This window comes from Heptranchias perlo, chromosome 11 (genome assembly GCF_035084215.1).
Source record: "Heptranchias perlo isolate sHepPer1 chromosome 11, sHepPer1.hap1, whole genome shotgun sequence".
NCBI classification, from domain to species: Eukaryota; Metazoa; Chordata; class Chondrichthyes; order Hexanchiformes; family Hexanchidae; genus Heptranchias; species Heptranchias perlo.
The window spans coordinates 50,621,814-50,634,890 of record NC_090335.1 but is presented as its reverse complement, the minus strand read 5'-3'; the positions used below and the strand labels follow the sequence as shown (position 1 = coordinate 50,634,890).

At 39.4% G+C, this 13,077-nt stretch overlaps 1 protein-coding gene across 4 annotated transcripts in view; it reads right to left on the bottom strand.

The window, feature by feature from the left end:
* Positions 1-570: 570 nt before the first annotated feature.
* gtf2e1 (general transcription factor IIE, polypeptide 1, alpha) overlaps positions 571-13,077 on the bottom strand; it is a 50,754-nt gene continuing 38,247 nt past the window's right edge. For all 4 annotated transcript variants that reach the window (XM_067993006.1, XM_067993003.1, XM_067993005.1 and 1 more), the window contains 3 exons: positions 7,303-7,504; positions 3,993-4,225; positions 571-3,124 (listed from right to left, as the gene is read on the bottom strand). In XM_067993006.1, the coding sequence (XP_067849107.1) occupies positions 2,712-3,124; positions 3,993-4,225; positions 7,303-7,504 (848 nt within the window). In that variant the 3' untranslated portion in view covers positions 571-2,711. The remainder of the gene's footprint in view (positions 3,125-3,992; positions 4,226-7,302; positions 7,505-13,077) is intronic.

Below are 13,077 nucleotides of genomic sequence, written 5' to 3'. Positions count from 1 at the left end.
TTCCATGGGTGTCCACAGTGGAAATCTAATCCTGACAAGTCATTTTTGTGCTAAAAATTGAACAATCCAATAATAATGAATTAATTATACATAAATTACACAACTGAGTGGTTATTTAGTTCTAAAGAAATTGAGTCATTAGATGATTAACTTAAGCAATTTTGAATTAAGGGGTGTAGACTGACTATCACCCTCCAGATCTGATATTCAACTGAATGGAAAATGAAAACAAAAACAGCTGTCTGCAATTCAGCACTCGGTAACTGTAAGACACCCGTAGAATAAATACAATACTGCATCACTAGCAGTACAATGCAGTGGATCTTTCATGCATGGGAAGAGCAGCATTATAGTTCATTACACTGGTGTGATCTTTTATACATAAGAAGAGTATTTCCTTGCAATCAACCACCGAGAGTTCCTCAGAAACTTGCAGTAATGGCATCAAAAACCCTTTTATGACCATCATACATCATAAGACACAAAAAGCATTACCAGCTATGGAACATGACCCAATGTTGCATAGAAATTAAACTGTTTCGATGATAAAATCAGACAGACAGCAGGGAGTAAGTTTGAAGGCCGGAGTCTTATTCCCAGGATTCAGATTACATTTTTACTCCAGGATCACTCTCAGTTTAGATGTAACCTGAGCCTTCTCAATTACATTGCAGCATCGTAACCACTCTCAAGTATTGTACAAATAAACAATGTAATAAAAATGCACTTCATATGAGATAATATTCTCTATGATACGCCAACTCCTCTGCTGTTACAAAAGCTTTAACCATTTTCAATATTAATTAAATATTTCTGACTTGGCAAATGCACCTTCTGGTTTTCCACTGTGTATATTGTCATCAGCCTGTAAGTGTTTTGTTCAAACCTCAGAGTAGAATTGTACAGGTGGAAACGTTAAAAGTTACTGGGAGAGTTTATAAGACATTCCTTTCACTTTTTATAGGCTGTAACATATTAATCTGACCCCAGAACCAAACTGCAGGTCACCCATTATCTGTCTGATACTCAAAAAGCGGATTACACAGTAATATGCCGAAAGTGGTTATGGGTTATAATGAGTTATGAAAAGACTTAATGTTACATTGGGCCTGATTTAAGTGAAAGCATGAGGGAACACACACAAATGAGGGTGAGGCTGTACATGCCACTTTCTGCAACAGATAGATTAGAATAACTAAAAGAAAAGCAAAATACTGCGGATGCTGGAAATGTTAACTCTGTTTCTCTCTCCACAGATGTTGTTTGACGTGCTGAGTGTTTCCAGCATTTTCTGTTTAGATTAGAATAGTTGTACGGTATTGAAACCTGACCGTGTTAAGACTATTAAAAACAATTAGCTTCGCATTAATCTTCTGCTGCCTAGATACTAACAACAATAAAACTTTACTGAACCATTTCAATATCTCAGTTGTTTTTCTGCAGATGGAGCTTAAGAAGGCAGATCATATACAAAGACCATGTGCGCAGTCTGTATATTTAAGCTTTGTCTCTGATGCTTATCAGGCCTCACTATGGTTTGGCACTTGTCCAGCTCATTTTAAAACTGCACTGCTCTATAATGATTACATTGAAAATATTTTCATTTCAGATAAAAGCTACTCATTTGGTTTAAATTTACACAAAATCCATTTTCATGTGATCAATTCACAACTGATCCTAATCCTCACCTGTCATCTAGACGTATGGACTTTCAGTAGGGACGACTGAATAGGGATCAGAAGCAGGAATCCTAGCTGATTTTCGCTTGCCTAATCTGCAGCTAATTATGCATCCTTTCTGCTATCCCAGCTAAGATCAACTCACTCAGCACAGACTGGAGATTCAACTAGAACATTTCTGTTCTATATGGCTGAGAGATGGGAAATTTTACTGCTGAACCATAGGGGCAATTGAATTGATCAATTTTAAGAAATATTTTAATGAGTACAATCAGCATTTGGTTTAAACTGCAAATATCAGGATGAATGGAAATATTAGTGAAACAGCTAACTGACTGCTCTTCTATGGTGAACTAGCTCACCCAATTCTTTACAAACAACCCTTGCTCTCAATCATGCTTATTCTAAATGCCAAAACAAATTGTTTTTCTTTAAAAAGAATCACACACATATATTTTGTACCAAGAGACAAATATACTGTGCTGGATGGCCTGGTAGTTCAAGTGAATAAACAAATGATTTCTAACCAGCAGGTTCCGAGCTTGAATCTCATGGCTGCCCATCACTTAAAATTTGCCTATTGTCACAAATGGGCAAGTTTTATCAGTGATCATCCATGATGGAGCGCAAGACAAGAGGGAAATGTTTCCAACTGGCAGAAGCCAGTACACTAAACCAGAAAAACATTTCTTATTGGCTGAACAAGAAGTATAATTGCCTCATTTTACTGTCCTAGCTCAAAGGGGTTTCACGAAACTAAGTATCACCTTGAGGAAAGAAACATACAATTAAAACAAGAATACCTGTGAAATACATCATTTTAAAGTTATAGGGCACAGCAGTTTTTTAGCCTCTTAAAAATAATACTTTTGTCTTGAAATACTTCTAAAATCCAGCCTGTAATTTTGTTGAGAAAGGAATGCTGTCTCTTAACACTTTGGCAGATACAATTAAAATTGTGGAAACACTGACTAATAAAATCACAGGAAATATATAAGAAGTTTAAAAATGTTCATGTGTTGTGGCAACAGATCAGTCGTACATATCCTGGAACATTCTTTGTCCCATGTGAATATATGCTTCCTTCTCTTCAGCTGTCATCTGTGCCACTAGCTCTAGACACTGACTGACTTGGCTATATGAATATGGCTGTCCAGCTACTAACACAGTTGGCTCATCCACCTCTTCAAACTCTTCATCCTCTTCTGCTGCTGCCTCTGGGAATGATGCTGCTGCTGCCTGTGGTCGAGGCGATTCATCCTCTGATTCACTAGTATCACTCTCTGAATCACTGGCATTTGAAGTTGGGATTGCAGCAGCTGCAGCCACAGTTGCAGATGTACTTTTCTTTTCATGGATAAGCAATGTTTGCATGACTTCTTCATTTGCTTCCATTGCGTTTCCCTTTCCCTCACGATCGTGGTATGAGTCAGCATCCATAACACCTATAATGTACACAGCAAGGGGAATTTTTTTTTAAAAAGATCGATTTCCAGAATAAAATACTTCCATTTATTCCTACAGCAACAGATTAAGTACAAGTAGAATGATTAAGGTCACTTATAAGCTTTAAAAATCAGCACGAGGCAAACATGTACCACTGATCAGCTGGTTTAGGCAGTTCTGGATTAGCCCCTCCCTAGGTGGTTCAAAGTGCTGCTCTAATAAGTCAATGAGCCTCTCGAAGATGCACACAGGCTAACCCAATACGCTGCTTCATCAGAGCAACGAGATAATGGAGAAGCGATCTGCCATTTCAGACTCCATGTTAAAAATAAAGTTGACAAAAATCAATGAAATAATAGCATTATCTGAAAGATATCTGACAGTGCAGCACTCCCTCAGTACAGCACTGGAGTATCAGCTTAGATTATATACTCAAGTCCTAGAGTGGGACTTGAACTTGCAACCTTCTGACTCAGAGGCAATAGTGCTACCACTGAGCCATGGCTGACATAAGGATACCAAACAGTGTAATTAATGGTGCACATCATTTTCCAGGTCATTATGCTTTCTTAATCTTTTTAATGACTATAATTATAAACAATGCAGCTGGATCCCTGTTTTTCATCCACTCTTTTGCAACACAGCACTGAAAAATCCTAGCTTCAAATAATTTGCATTCCTTTTTGAAAAGCACCTCTTAAAAATCTGCTCAGAAATTTATAAGAATTGAGTAACAGAGACTATACTCTTTACACAGAACAGCTAAAATGAACAAGCAGAATTCCACACTTCAGTAGAGTCGTTACTTACTTTAATGAACTTACAAATAAATCAGAAGAAACAGACAAAAGGAAGCTGGTATCTCACCTTCCTGGACTTCTTCCAAGTCTGAAAAGGCTCCTCGAACAGTGCTCTCCCTCATCCAGATTGGTCTCTCCTTGGTTGGCTTCCCATCAGATACAACTTTGTGCTGAACATCATGTTCCTCCATATTGATGATGACATTTTGAGTGTAGAGATCTTCATATGTAGGCCCTTTGTTTGCCCATGATTCTTTTTGAAGATTCATATTTCCACTGCCAGCACCAAGTGCCCGCTGACTGTCAAAAAAATCAGTACATATCACCATGTCATAAATATAATACAACATAAAGAACAAAGATCATGGATTTTGTTTAGTATCATAAATTGGGGATGAAAAACTGGGATTGCAAAAAAAATGTTATTGCTGTGTTATAGTTTGTGTCCACATTCATTATTGTGTTATATATGACATTGAAGAAATTGAGCTAAAAATAATAGGGCTCCACATTTTCAGTTTTTACTTATTTCTGCTGAAAAATTCATGACATTCCCAAATAGGTTGTTTTCTGATTTTTACCCATGTTTAACCTTCTTGGTGTTCAATCATGAACTAATAAAAACTTTTTTTATTCAATTTATTTTACCTGGATTTGAACTATAATGCTGCTACTGACTTCCTTGCATTCTCATTAACTTAAGGGACCAGTGTGTACTACAGTTACACTTCACACACATATGAGAATTAATACTGATAACATGCACACAACTTTTTCAACCAATATATCAAAAATTTGATGAAACATTGACAAAAAATTATATTGTCCCAATTTTTAATTTTGGCTGGGATGTTGCCATGGAACATCTGGACTACAACTTGGCAAAAACGTTCCTACGGTGCTTTACAGAGGGGTAAAAATTGTCATTCTAGATTAGATGTTGAAATCTTGGAGTGGGATTTGAATTTTCAACCTTATGATTCAGATTTAAGAATGCTACCAACTGAGCCAAGCTGACACTTGAGAGGCATACAGAAGAGAGACGGTGGGGGACGGTGGTAAGTAACTTACAGAAACAGGGAAACAAGTATGAGATACAAAGTTGATAAAGAGAGAAAGTATGTGAGAAGCATATGGAATGAGGGAGAGAAAGGGGAGACAGACTGGAAGACAAGGGGAAAGACAGAGTGAAGGACATAAGAAAGAATTGGTGATTGGGAGTTGTGCAGAGACAGAGTTTGAGCACTCTGGAAATCTAAAACAGCCATTCTGAAAAGATCTTTGGCACAATTTAGAGGTTGTCTATAATTGAGATTAAATTGGGCTTAACTTTATAATGGAAAACCTGACTCTCACAAAAGCCTATTGCGTCCCAAATTCCATGAAATCCACAGTAGGGGGAGAGCAAAGTGTGAGAAGAAAAACACAGCCATGTTTTTCCATTGATAAGAACATAAGAAATAGGACCTTGCTCATAGCCAGAGAAGCGAGAGAGATGGGGAGAGACAGCTCAAAGACAACTGCTGCCACTTAGTAACTGGGCACTTGAACAAATTGCATTTAATATTGAGAAGTACACGGTCATATATAGACCTGTGCTAAAATTAGAAAATATAGTTACACACTGAAGACATATATCATTCACCAGGAAAATATTTGATTATGCTGGTTGACAAAACAAACAGAATTTTACTATGTATAAGCAGATCCACAGAATGCAAGAATATACAGAATTCCCATAAAGTTTTGGTGAGATCACACTTGGAGAACAAGACCCTCTCTCACGGAGAGATGAAGATGCTGGAAAGGATATAAAGAAAGCGAACAAGATTTTTTCAAAGTCTTAAGTCAAAAACCTATAAAGTGAGGCTATGGGAGCCAATGCATTGATTGGGGAAAATAAACCAATAGAAAGATGATCAAATTTTTAAAAACACGAAGGCAATCAGTGGGCTAAATGTAAATAAGTTCTTTGTGTTCGACCAGGAGAAATAAAATGTGACCGTTAGCAAAAGAAATACCAAGCAAAATAGAACTCAAGGATTAAATATTTCATACTCAGCTGTTAACTTATAAAATGGAGTCATGGTTCAAGCTTCTCCAGATACTTTTTCTCATGTCCAACACAAATACCTACTCTAATAGGCGTATCTGCCTGAACTGAAGTAAAATATTATGTGCAAAGTAATCAGGGACTGTGCACTCTGGGTGAATAGTAGACTTGTGCATTCTCCCTGGAATACATGTAGGATTTCCATTACACATCCAAGCCACTTTAGAAGGCAAGTGATATCAGTCATGATGTGCATTTTTGTTAGACTAAACTACCAGACAGATTTATTTGCAAAGTAACTACAGCAGCAACCAACAAGTTGTTGAAGTCAGCCCAAACACCACAACAGTTTGAAAGGGTTAAACATATAAAGCCTTCAATTCTACCAATGGAGCCGCATCTGGTCTCCACATCTGTTGCAGCTAGGCAAAACTGTAATTAACTGGTACATCAAATCTTTTGAAATGGAGTCTTGCCTTTGGGAAGTCAGTCTGTGGGACAGAAATACTTTATCCAAACAGAGGGCCTTAATCTCCTTAACACATATACAAGTGTGCCACTGGCCATGTGGTGTTTGACAAATGCTGTCGATTTCAGAGCTCTCCTAACTAGACTGTGTTGTCGATTAATAGCCCGGCTATACATGTCATTATTTATATTACTTAGGTGAACAGCATTTCATCTCACTTGCTAATAAAACTTAGATTTCTCACTTAATGCCCATATTTCTTCATTTATAATAGATGACATCAGAGAAGAAAAAGAACTCAAAGACACCCTATTTACATAACTATGCGCCACGGAATGTGTATATATAACATGCCAGCCTTTACTCCATCAGAGAAGTAACCAAATTAAAGTGATCAGACACAGGCTCCCATAAAAAAAATGAAAAATATAAAGATTTCATGAAATGAAAGACAATTTCTACCTAGTACAATGAACTTGACTGAAGCATTCAAATAAGAAATGAATACATTACTTATACAAAAGGGATTACCAAAGCAGGAAGATGATGATAATGGTCTGAGTGAGTCTTGTACATGAAACTAGTTGAGCTGCAATGCTTTTTTTCATTTCTACTTTACAGTTTTCATATGCTGTGCTTTGAGTAGGATTCAGGCTTATACTGTAGATTCTGGTTATAGTAAGTTCCCAAATGGAATGATAAGCTGTCAAAGTACATCCTTCACAAGCAGAGCAAAAAACTGCCTAAAGTATACCTTTCACAAGCTTAGAAGACCAATGACATAACCAAGTTTTGTAGGTCTTTTCTGCTTCGTAGGATAAAAACATAAACAAAAAATTAAGATCGCAAGCTAACCTTGGCCGAAGCGATGGAATTTCTGTTGGTTCTGGCTCCAGGATTTCATAGGCCAGATTAACATCTTCAGTTTCTCGCAATAGAGCATAGATTGGTTCAATCTGTTCATTGAATCTTGCCAACAGTGTTCTGGCATCTTTCTTTGGTAACGCAGATTCATCCTCTTCCACCTCTGTGTGACAGAAGGTACACCGGAATGTTCCTGCAAGGACAAAAAGGAATTTTCAGTTAGCATATCCCCCAGTAGGAATGCCATGTTGTCAATGAATTATCATAGATTTTATCCAAGATTTCTGCACCAGCTGTTTTTTCTCTTGTGATAATTAGGCTAAAGTTTACCAATGGAAAACAGTGGATCTCAGTGGCATTGCTCACAGATCAAAATGTAAAACGCAATTGAGAACATAAATAAAAGGGAAGAGGCATGACCCATGGAATGACCAAAGGCGGCAGCCTGGGGAGGAGTTGAGGGGAGCTGTACGAGAGGTTTTTCTTTTGGAAACCGACATGGTATAGATAGCTCTTTTTTTCCAAAAAAAATTCCTGTGATTTCCTTCTCTCTTTTACTGCTTTTCTTTCTTTCTTTCTTTCCCCTTGCTTCATTTCCTGCTTCTGTTGGTCTGCAGTTCCAAGTTTTTATCTTTTTTCCTTTTCTCCTTTCATAATATTCTGAATAATAATTTCAAAATATCAGGATAGATGGTATCGAGAGAAAAACTGAAGCCCACGCACCTGACAAAGTATAGGCCTCTGTGGACAAACTGGGCAGATTTCCAGTAGGATACGAGCAATTTAATTGGAAAATTTAAAGATTTTTTTGTGAATTATTTCACTTTTATGGTGTTTCTAATAAGATTTTTTTTAATGATTCTATAGTTGGCTGACTCAGGAAATAACAAGGCTGCCAAAAAATTTGGAAAAAACTGTTCAAGCAATTTGATTGGCATGTTTTGTGATATTTGGTTTGTCAATAATTGCTTTGAAAATAACAGGCATTTTGTTGCTCCAGGGATATAAAACCCCACAACGAACCCTTCCTCGTGCTGTTAAATGCCAGGCACCTATGTCCACCATCAAGAGATAAAAATTGAATGCATAGGTAAAGGTACATATAATAACATTCAGAGGATACCAATTTACAGTTTTTAAATGGAAAAATAAAGTGTATGATTTTTACTGGAGCCGGGAAGGGAGCGGGGTGGGGGTGGGGGGGTGCGGGTGGAGATAGTCGGACTCGAAACCCAGAAGTAAAGTTGGCAGGTCGCAATCTGCGATCTAATTGAGGGCAAGAAATTTTACTTCCAGGTTTTGTGCCCGGCAGCCAGCGTGACTGACAGGCTGCCTAGCGGGAATCAGAGAGGAGGAAAGGAGAGATCATTGGCCATGGAGGACACTGGTAGGTTGGGGGCGTGGAGAACATCAGTGGGAGTGGGTGGCATGGAGGACATGGTGGGGGGGTGGGGGGGGAGGTGGGCATCGAGCAGATCGCGGGCCGGAGGTGATCGGGGTGCCAGAAAATCAGAGGTCGGGAGGAGTTTGGGGTCGCCAGTTCAGAGGTAGGATGGGGTCCACCATCGGGGGGGGGCAGACATCGGGGGAGGTCACTATTGGGTGGGGGGGTGGTTGTCGGCTGATCGCAGGGGTCCTGTCGCGCCAGGTGAGCATGTTGGGCCTGGATGAAGCACTCCTGCTCCTCCGGGCCCACAAGCAGTGCACTAAAGGCACTCACCTCATGCATCCTGCCCTTCTCTCCTGCTTTCATCTAACGAGAATCAGAAGTGATGGGAAACCCATGAAGGTAAGGTTAAACTTGTTTTACCTTTTTAATACACAAAAAATTAAGTGCCTCAACTATTGTAATAAGATAGATTGCTCCTTTAACAAGCTGCCCTCCGGCATTAAGTGGGGATGGGACTTCTGGGTTTTGGATGTGCATGTGCGGCTAAGCACGACTGGGTTAAACCCAGAAGTGGGCATGTTGGGCCAGGTTGCAGTCCCACTTCAAAAATCTGTCATTTTTAACTCCCACTCGCCCCAACCCACCTGTTCTTTGGGGTTAAAATTACCCCCAAAATATCACTGAATTCAATCCACAAAATATCAGTAAAAAACCACAGAATATTTTGGTAGGAAGAATAAGGAGGCCAAATGCTGCTTAGATAATAAGCGTCTAAATGGGGTAGAGTCTAAATTGGCAGGAAATTGGACATGAATTTAGATTTGAGGTTAGGATCAGATCAGCCATGATCTTATTAAATGGCGGAGCAGGCTCGAAGGGCCGATTGGCCTACTCCTGCTCCTATTTCTTATGTTCTTATGTTAAATGGATACATAAATCATTAAAAGTAGTGATGCAGGTTAATGCTGCCATAAAAAAGGCACTGGAATTCATTTCTAGAGGGATAGAATTGAAAAGCAGTGAAGTTATGCTAAACTTGTATAGAATCTTGGTTAGACCATATTTGAAGTACCATGCACGTTCAGGTCTCCATATCATAAAAAGGATATGAAGGCATTGGAGAAGGTGCAAAAAAGATTCACAAGGATGACACCAGAATTGACAGGATATACTTATCAAGAAAGGCTGAACAGGCTGGGACTCTTTTCTCTAGAAAAGAGAAGGCTGAGGGGTGTCCTGATGGAAGTCTTTAAGATAATGAATGGGGTTTGATAGGGTAGACGTACAGAAAATAAGTCCAAAACTAGAGGTCATAAATACATAGATATCAGGTGATATGAGGAAAAACTTTTTTACACAGCGAGTGGTTAGAATCTGGAATGCACTGCCAGAGTGGGTGGTGGAGGCAGATTCAATCATGGCTTTCAAAAGGAAACTGGATAAGTACTTGAAAGGAAAAAATTTGCAAGCCTTCAGATATAGGGCGGGGAGTGGAACTAGCTGGATTGCTCTTGCATAGAGCCGGCACGGACTCGATGGGCCAAATGGCTTCCTTCCGTGCTGTAACCTTTCTATGATTCTATACTAATAAATCCAATAGGGAATTCAGGAGAAACTTCTTTACCCAGAGTGGTAAGAATGTGGAACACGCTACCAAAAGGAGTAGTTGAAGTAAATAGCATAGATGCATTTAAAGGGGAGCTAGATAAGCACACGAGGAAGAAAGGAATAGAAGGGTATGCTGATGGGATTAGATGAAGTAGGGAGGGAGGAGGCTTGTGTGGAGCATAAACGCCGGCATAGACCAGTTGGGCTGAACGGCCTGTTTCTGTGCTGTAGTCTCCATGAATAAAAATGCAATTTTACTTAGTCACTAAAATCAATTGAACCTGATAATACAATGCATGACATAATCTGTTATTAAGCAGAATATCCTCTGACTCAGGTGAGCAAAGCCACAGGAGATCCACTCATAACCTACTTAACGTATTAAAATGGTATGTTAACATGAAGACACGTAATACTTTGTTACAGATGTGATTCTGCACCTTTAACCTTCAGGCTGAAACTGACAAGCACATACCAATCTGCAAACTTCTTCTGACCAAACAATTAAACTCTGAATGACTTGAAAAACCCTGTGTATTCACTAACAATTAGACCTTGTAGCCTTAAAATTTCACAGATCCATTGTAGTAGAACAGCACATTGTGCATTTATTGTTATAACACTCTTGTCCTTGTAAAACAGTGTATCATCTGACTTATTGTGTGCAACACCATGGGACACCACGTAATGTCTCCTAAGCAGGTGGCTCTGTTGTGCGGTTCTGCACAGTGCAACCCATCTGAGGCCTACTAACATGAGGGCTGTCATCCAATGGTTCCCCCCATTGCATCTCTGCCCCAATTTGTACCCCAAGTCTTCGAGATGGTCTTTTCTCTCCTTACTGTTACATGCTGCTACTCCCCGACCTGACTCCACCAGCCATTGCTTCCCGCCACCCCACACTGTAAAGACCGTACACCTGAACATGACCAGGAACAAGCTTCAAGTTCTTTATCTGCCTTCTGCACTTTTACTATTGTAAATTCACAGAAAGTGCTCAAGCAATCTTAAAGCCAATTCCTGGTTCGGGCTAATGCGGGATTCTCCAGAGTAGAGGTTCCCAAACTGTTTTTTACTGAGCCCCCTCCTTTGGAGATTCATATCCCAGATGTGCCCTCCTCTTTCTACCTGCCACACTCACCTCAAACCAGCAATTTTGGGCTGTTTGGAACACCTTGGGGGGAGAAATTGGTCCCTGTCGTGCCTGTTTTTGGACACAAAATTCACATTGGGGGGACCAATTTCTTGGTGAGAACTCCCCCGCCTGATGTCCGTTGGAAGTGCAACGGCTGCCAAATGGACATCCGGTGACTTCCGAGTGCCTGATGTGCCCACCTAAAATAGGCGTTAGGCTCGTGATTAGCATATTCAAGGGACCTAACCCCTGTTTTAGTACCCCAATGCCAAATTTGGTAAAATCTGGGCAAAGCATGCATATGCTCCCCTCAGTTTTTCTGGGTCCACTGAGGTCTAACCAGTGATCTTAAAAGAGACCTCTGGAGGCTGCAGAAGAACGGATAGGTTTGTGCTTTTTCACTTACCATAAAGTGAAATAATAGAGGTCCACTGTTGAACCGCTCGCCCTCCTACCATTAGTCCACAAAGGAGGGGGCTGAGTAAAAAAAGTTTGGGAACCTCTACTCTGGAGAATCCCGCATGAGCCCGAACCAGGAATTGGCTTTAAGATTGCTTGAGCACTTTCTGTGAATTTACAATAGTAAAAGTGCAGAAGGCAGATAAAGAACTTGAAGCTTGTTCCTGGTCATGTTCAGGTGTACAGTCTTTCCACAGTTATTGAAAAATATTGCATCTAATGAAACAATATTTTGAGTTGTGTAGTTGTTGTATCCATTGCCTTCAGCCAAACAGTATAAGTTTTTGAGTCAAGTTGATCTGATCAGCATTTGAAGTAAACAATTTTGGCACACAATGTGAATTCACTCGCAAATTACTGGAAAACTTAAAAATATATAAAGTAGAAAACAAAATAGTACAAAACACTAGCTTCTTATACAATAACACAAAGAGCAGTGAAATTACAATGCAGGACAAAAACAATACATACATTCTGAAAGCTGAAAATGGCTGAGTTAAGTGGGAAAAATAGAAAACTTTTCTCAATCAATCTTTCAAAGCTTTTAGGATGCATAACACGATACCTACTTAAGATCCACAGTTAACAGGTCACGTTACTCCATCAGGATGTGAATTATACACTTTGCCATCTGTCTATAGTTTATTTTAGGACAGAGCCAGGATTTGTCAAGCGAAGACACTGCACGTACTGGAGCTCCCCTTGATGTTGCTCTCTGCAGGAATGAAAGCATCAGTCCCTCTCATGTGCATAACAAAGTGAGAGGGACAGAAAACAGATGGTACCAACCCCAAGACATGCAACCCAGACTGCCGAGAATCCTGCATCTTTCCCATCTGGATAAAGCTGTGTTAAGCTGTAGCTTTAACTGTATTTCTGTCCACAATAGGACTCTGTGCAAGACAATAGGTATTTCACAATGAAACACTATTACACACTTATGATTTCTCCAATAATATAGTACAATCAATACAACACTAAAACACATCCAATAATTTTGATTTAGGAATGTATAGGACCTGGATGTCACAAAACCCAATGGCATTTTTAGTGTATTTATTTAGCAAGACTCTAAAAGGGCTTCACCACAGTGCCCTATGTCTATCATCTAACATGCACAAATCAAACTTCATAAAGTGCTCTAGTTCTACAAATATTATATATAAAACAAAAC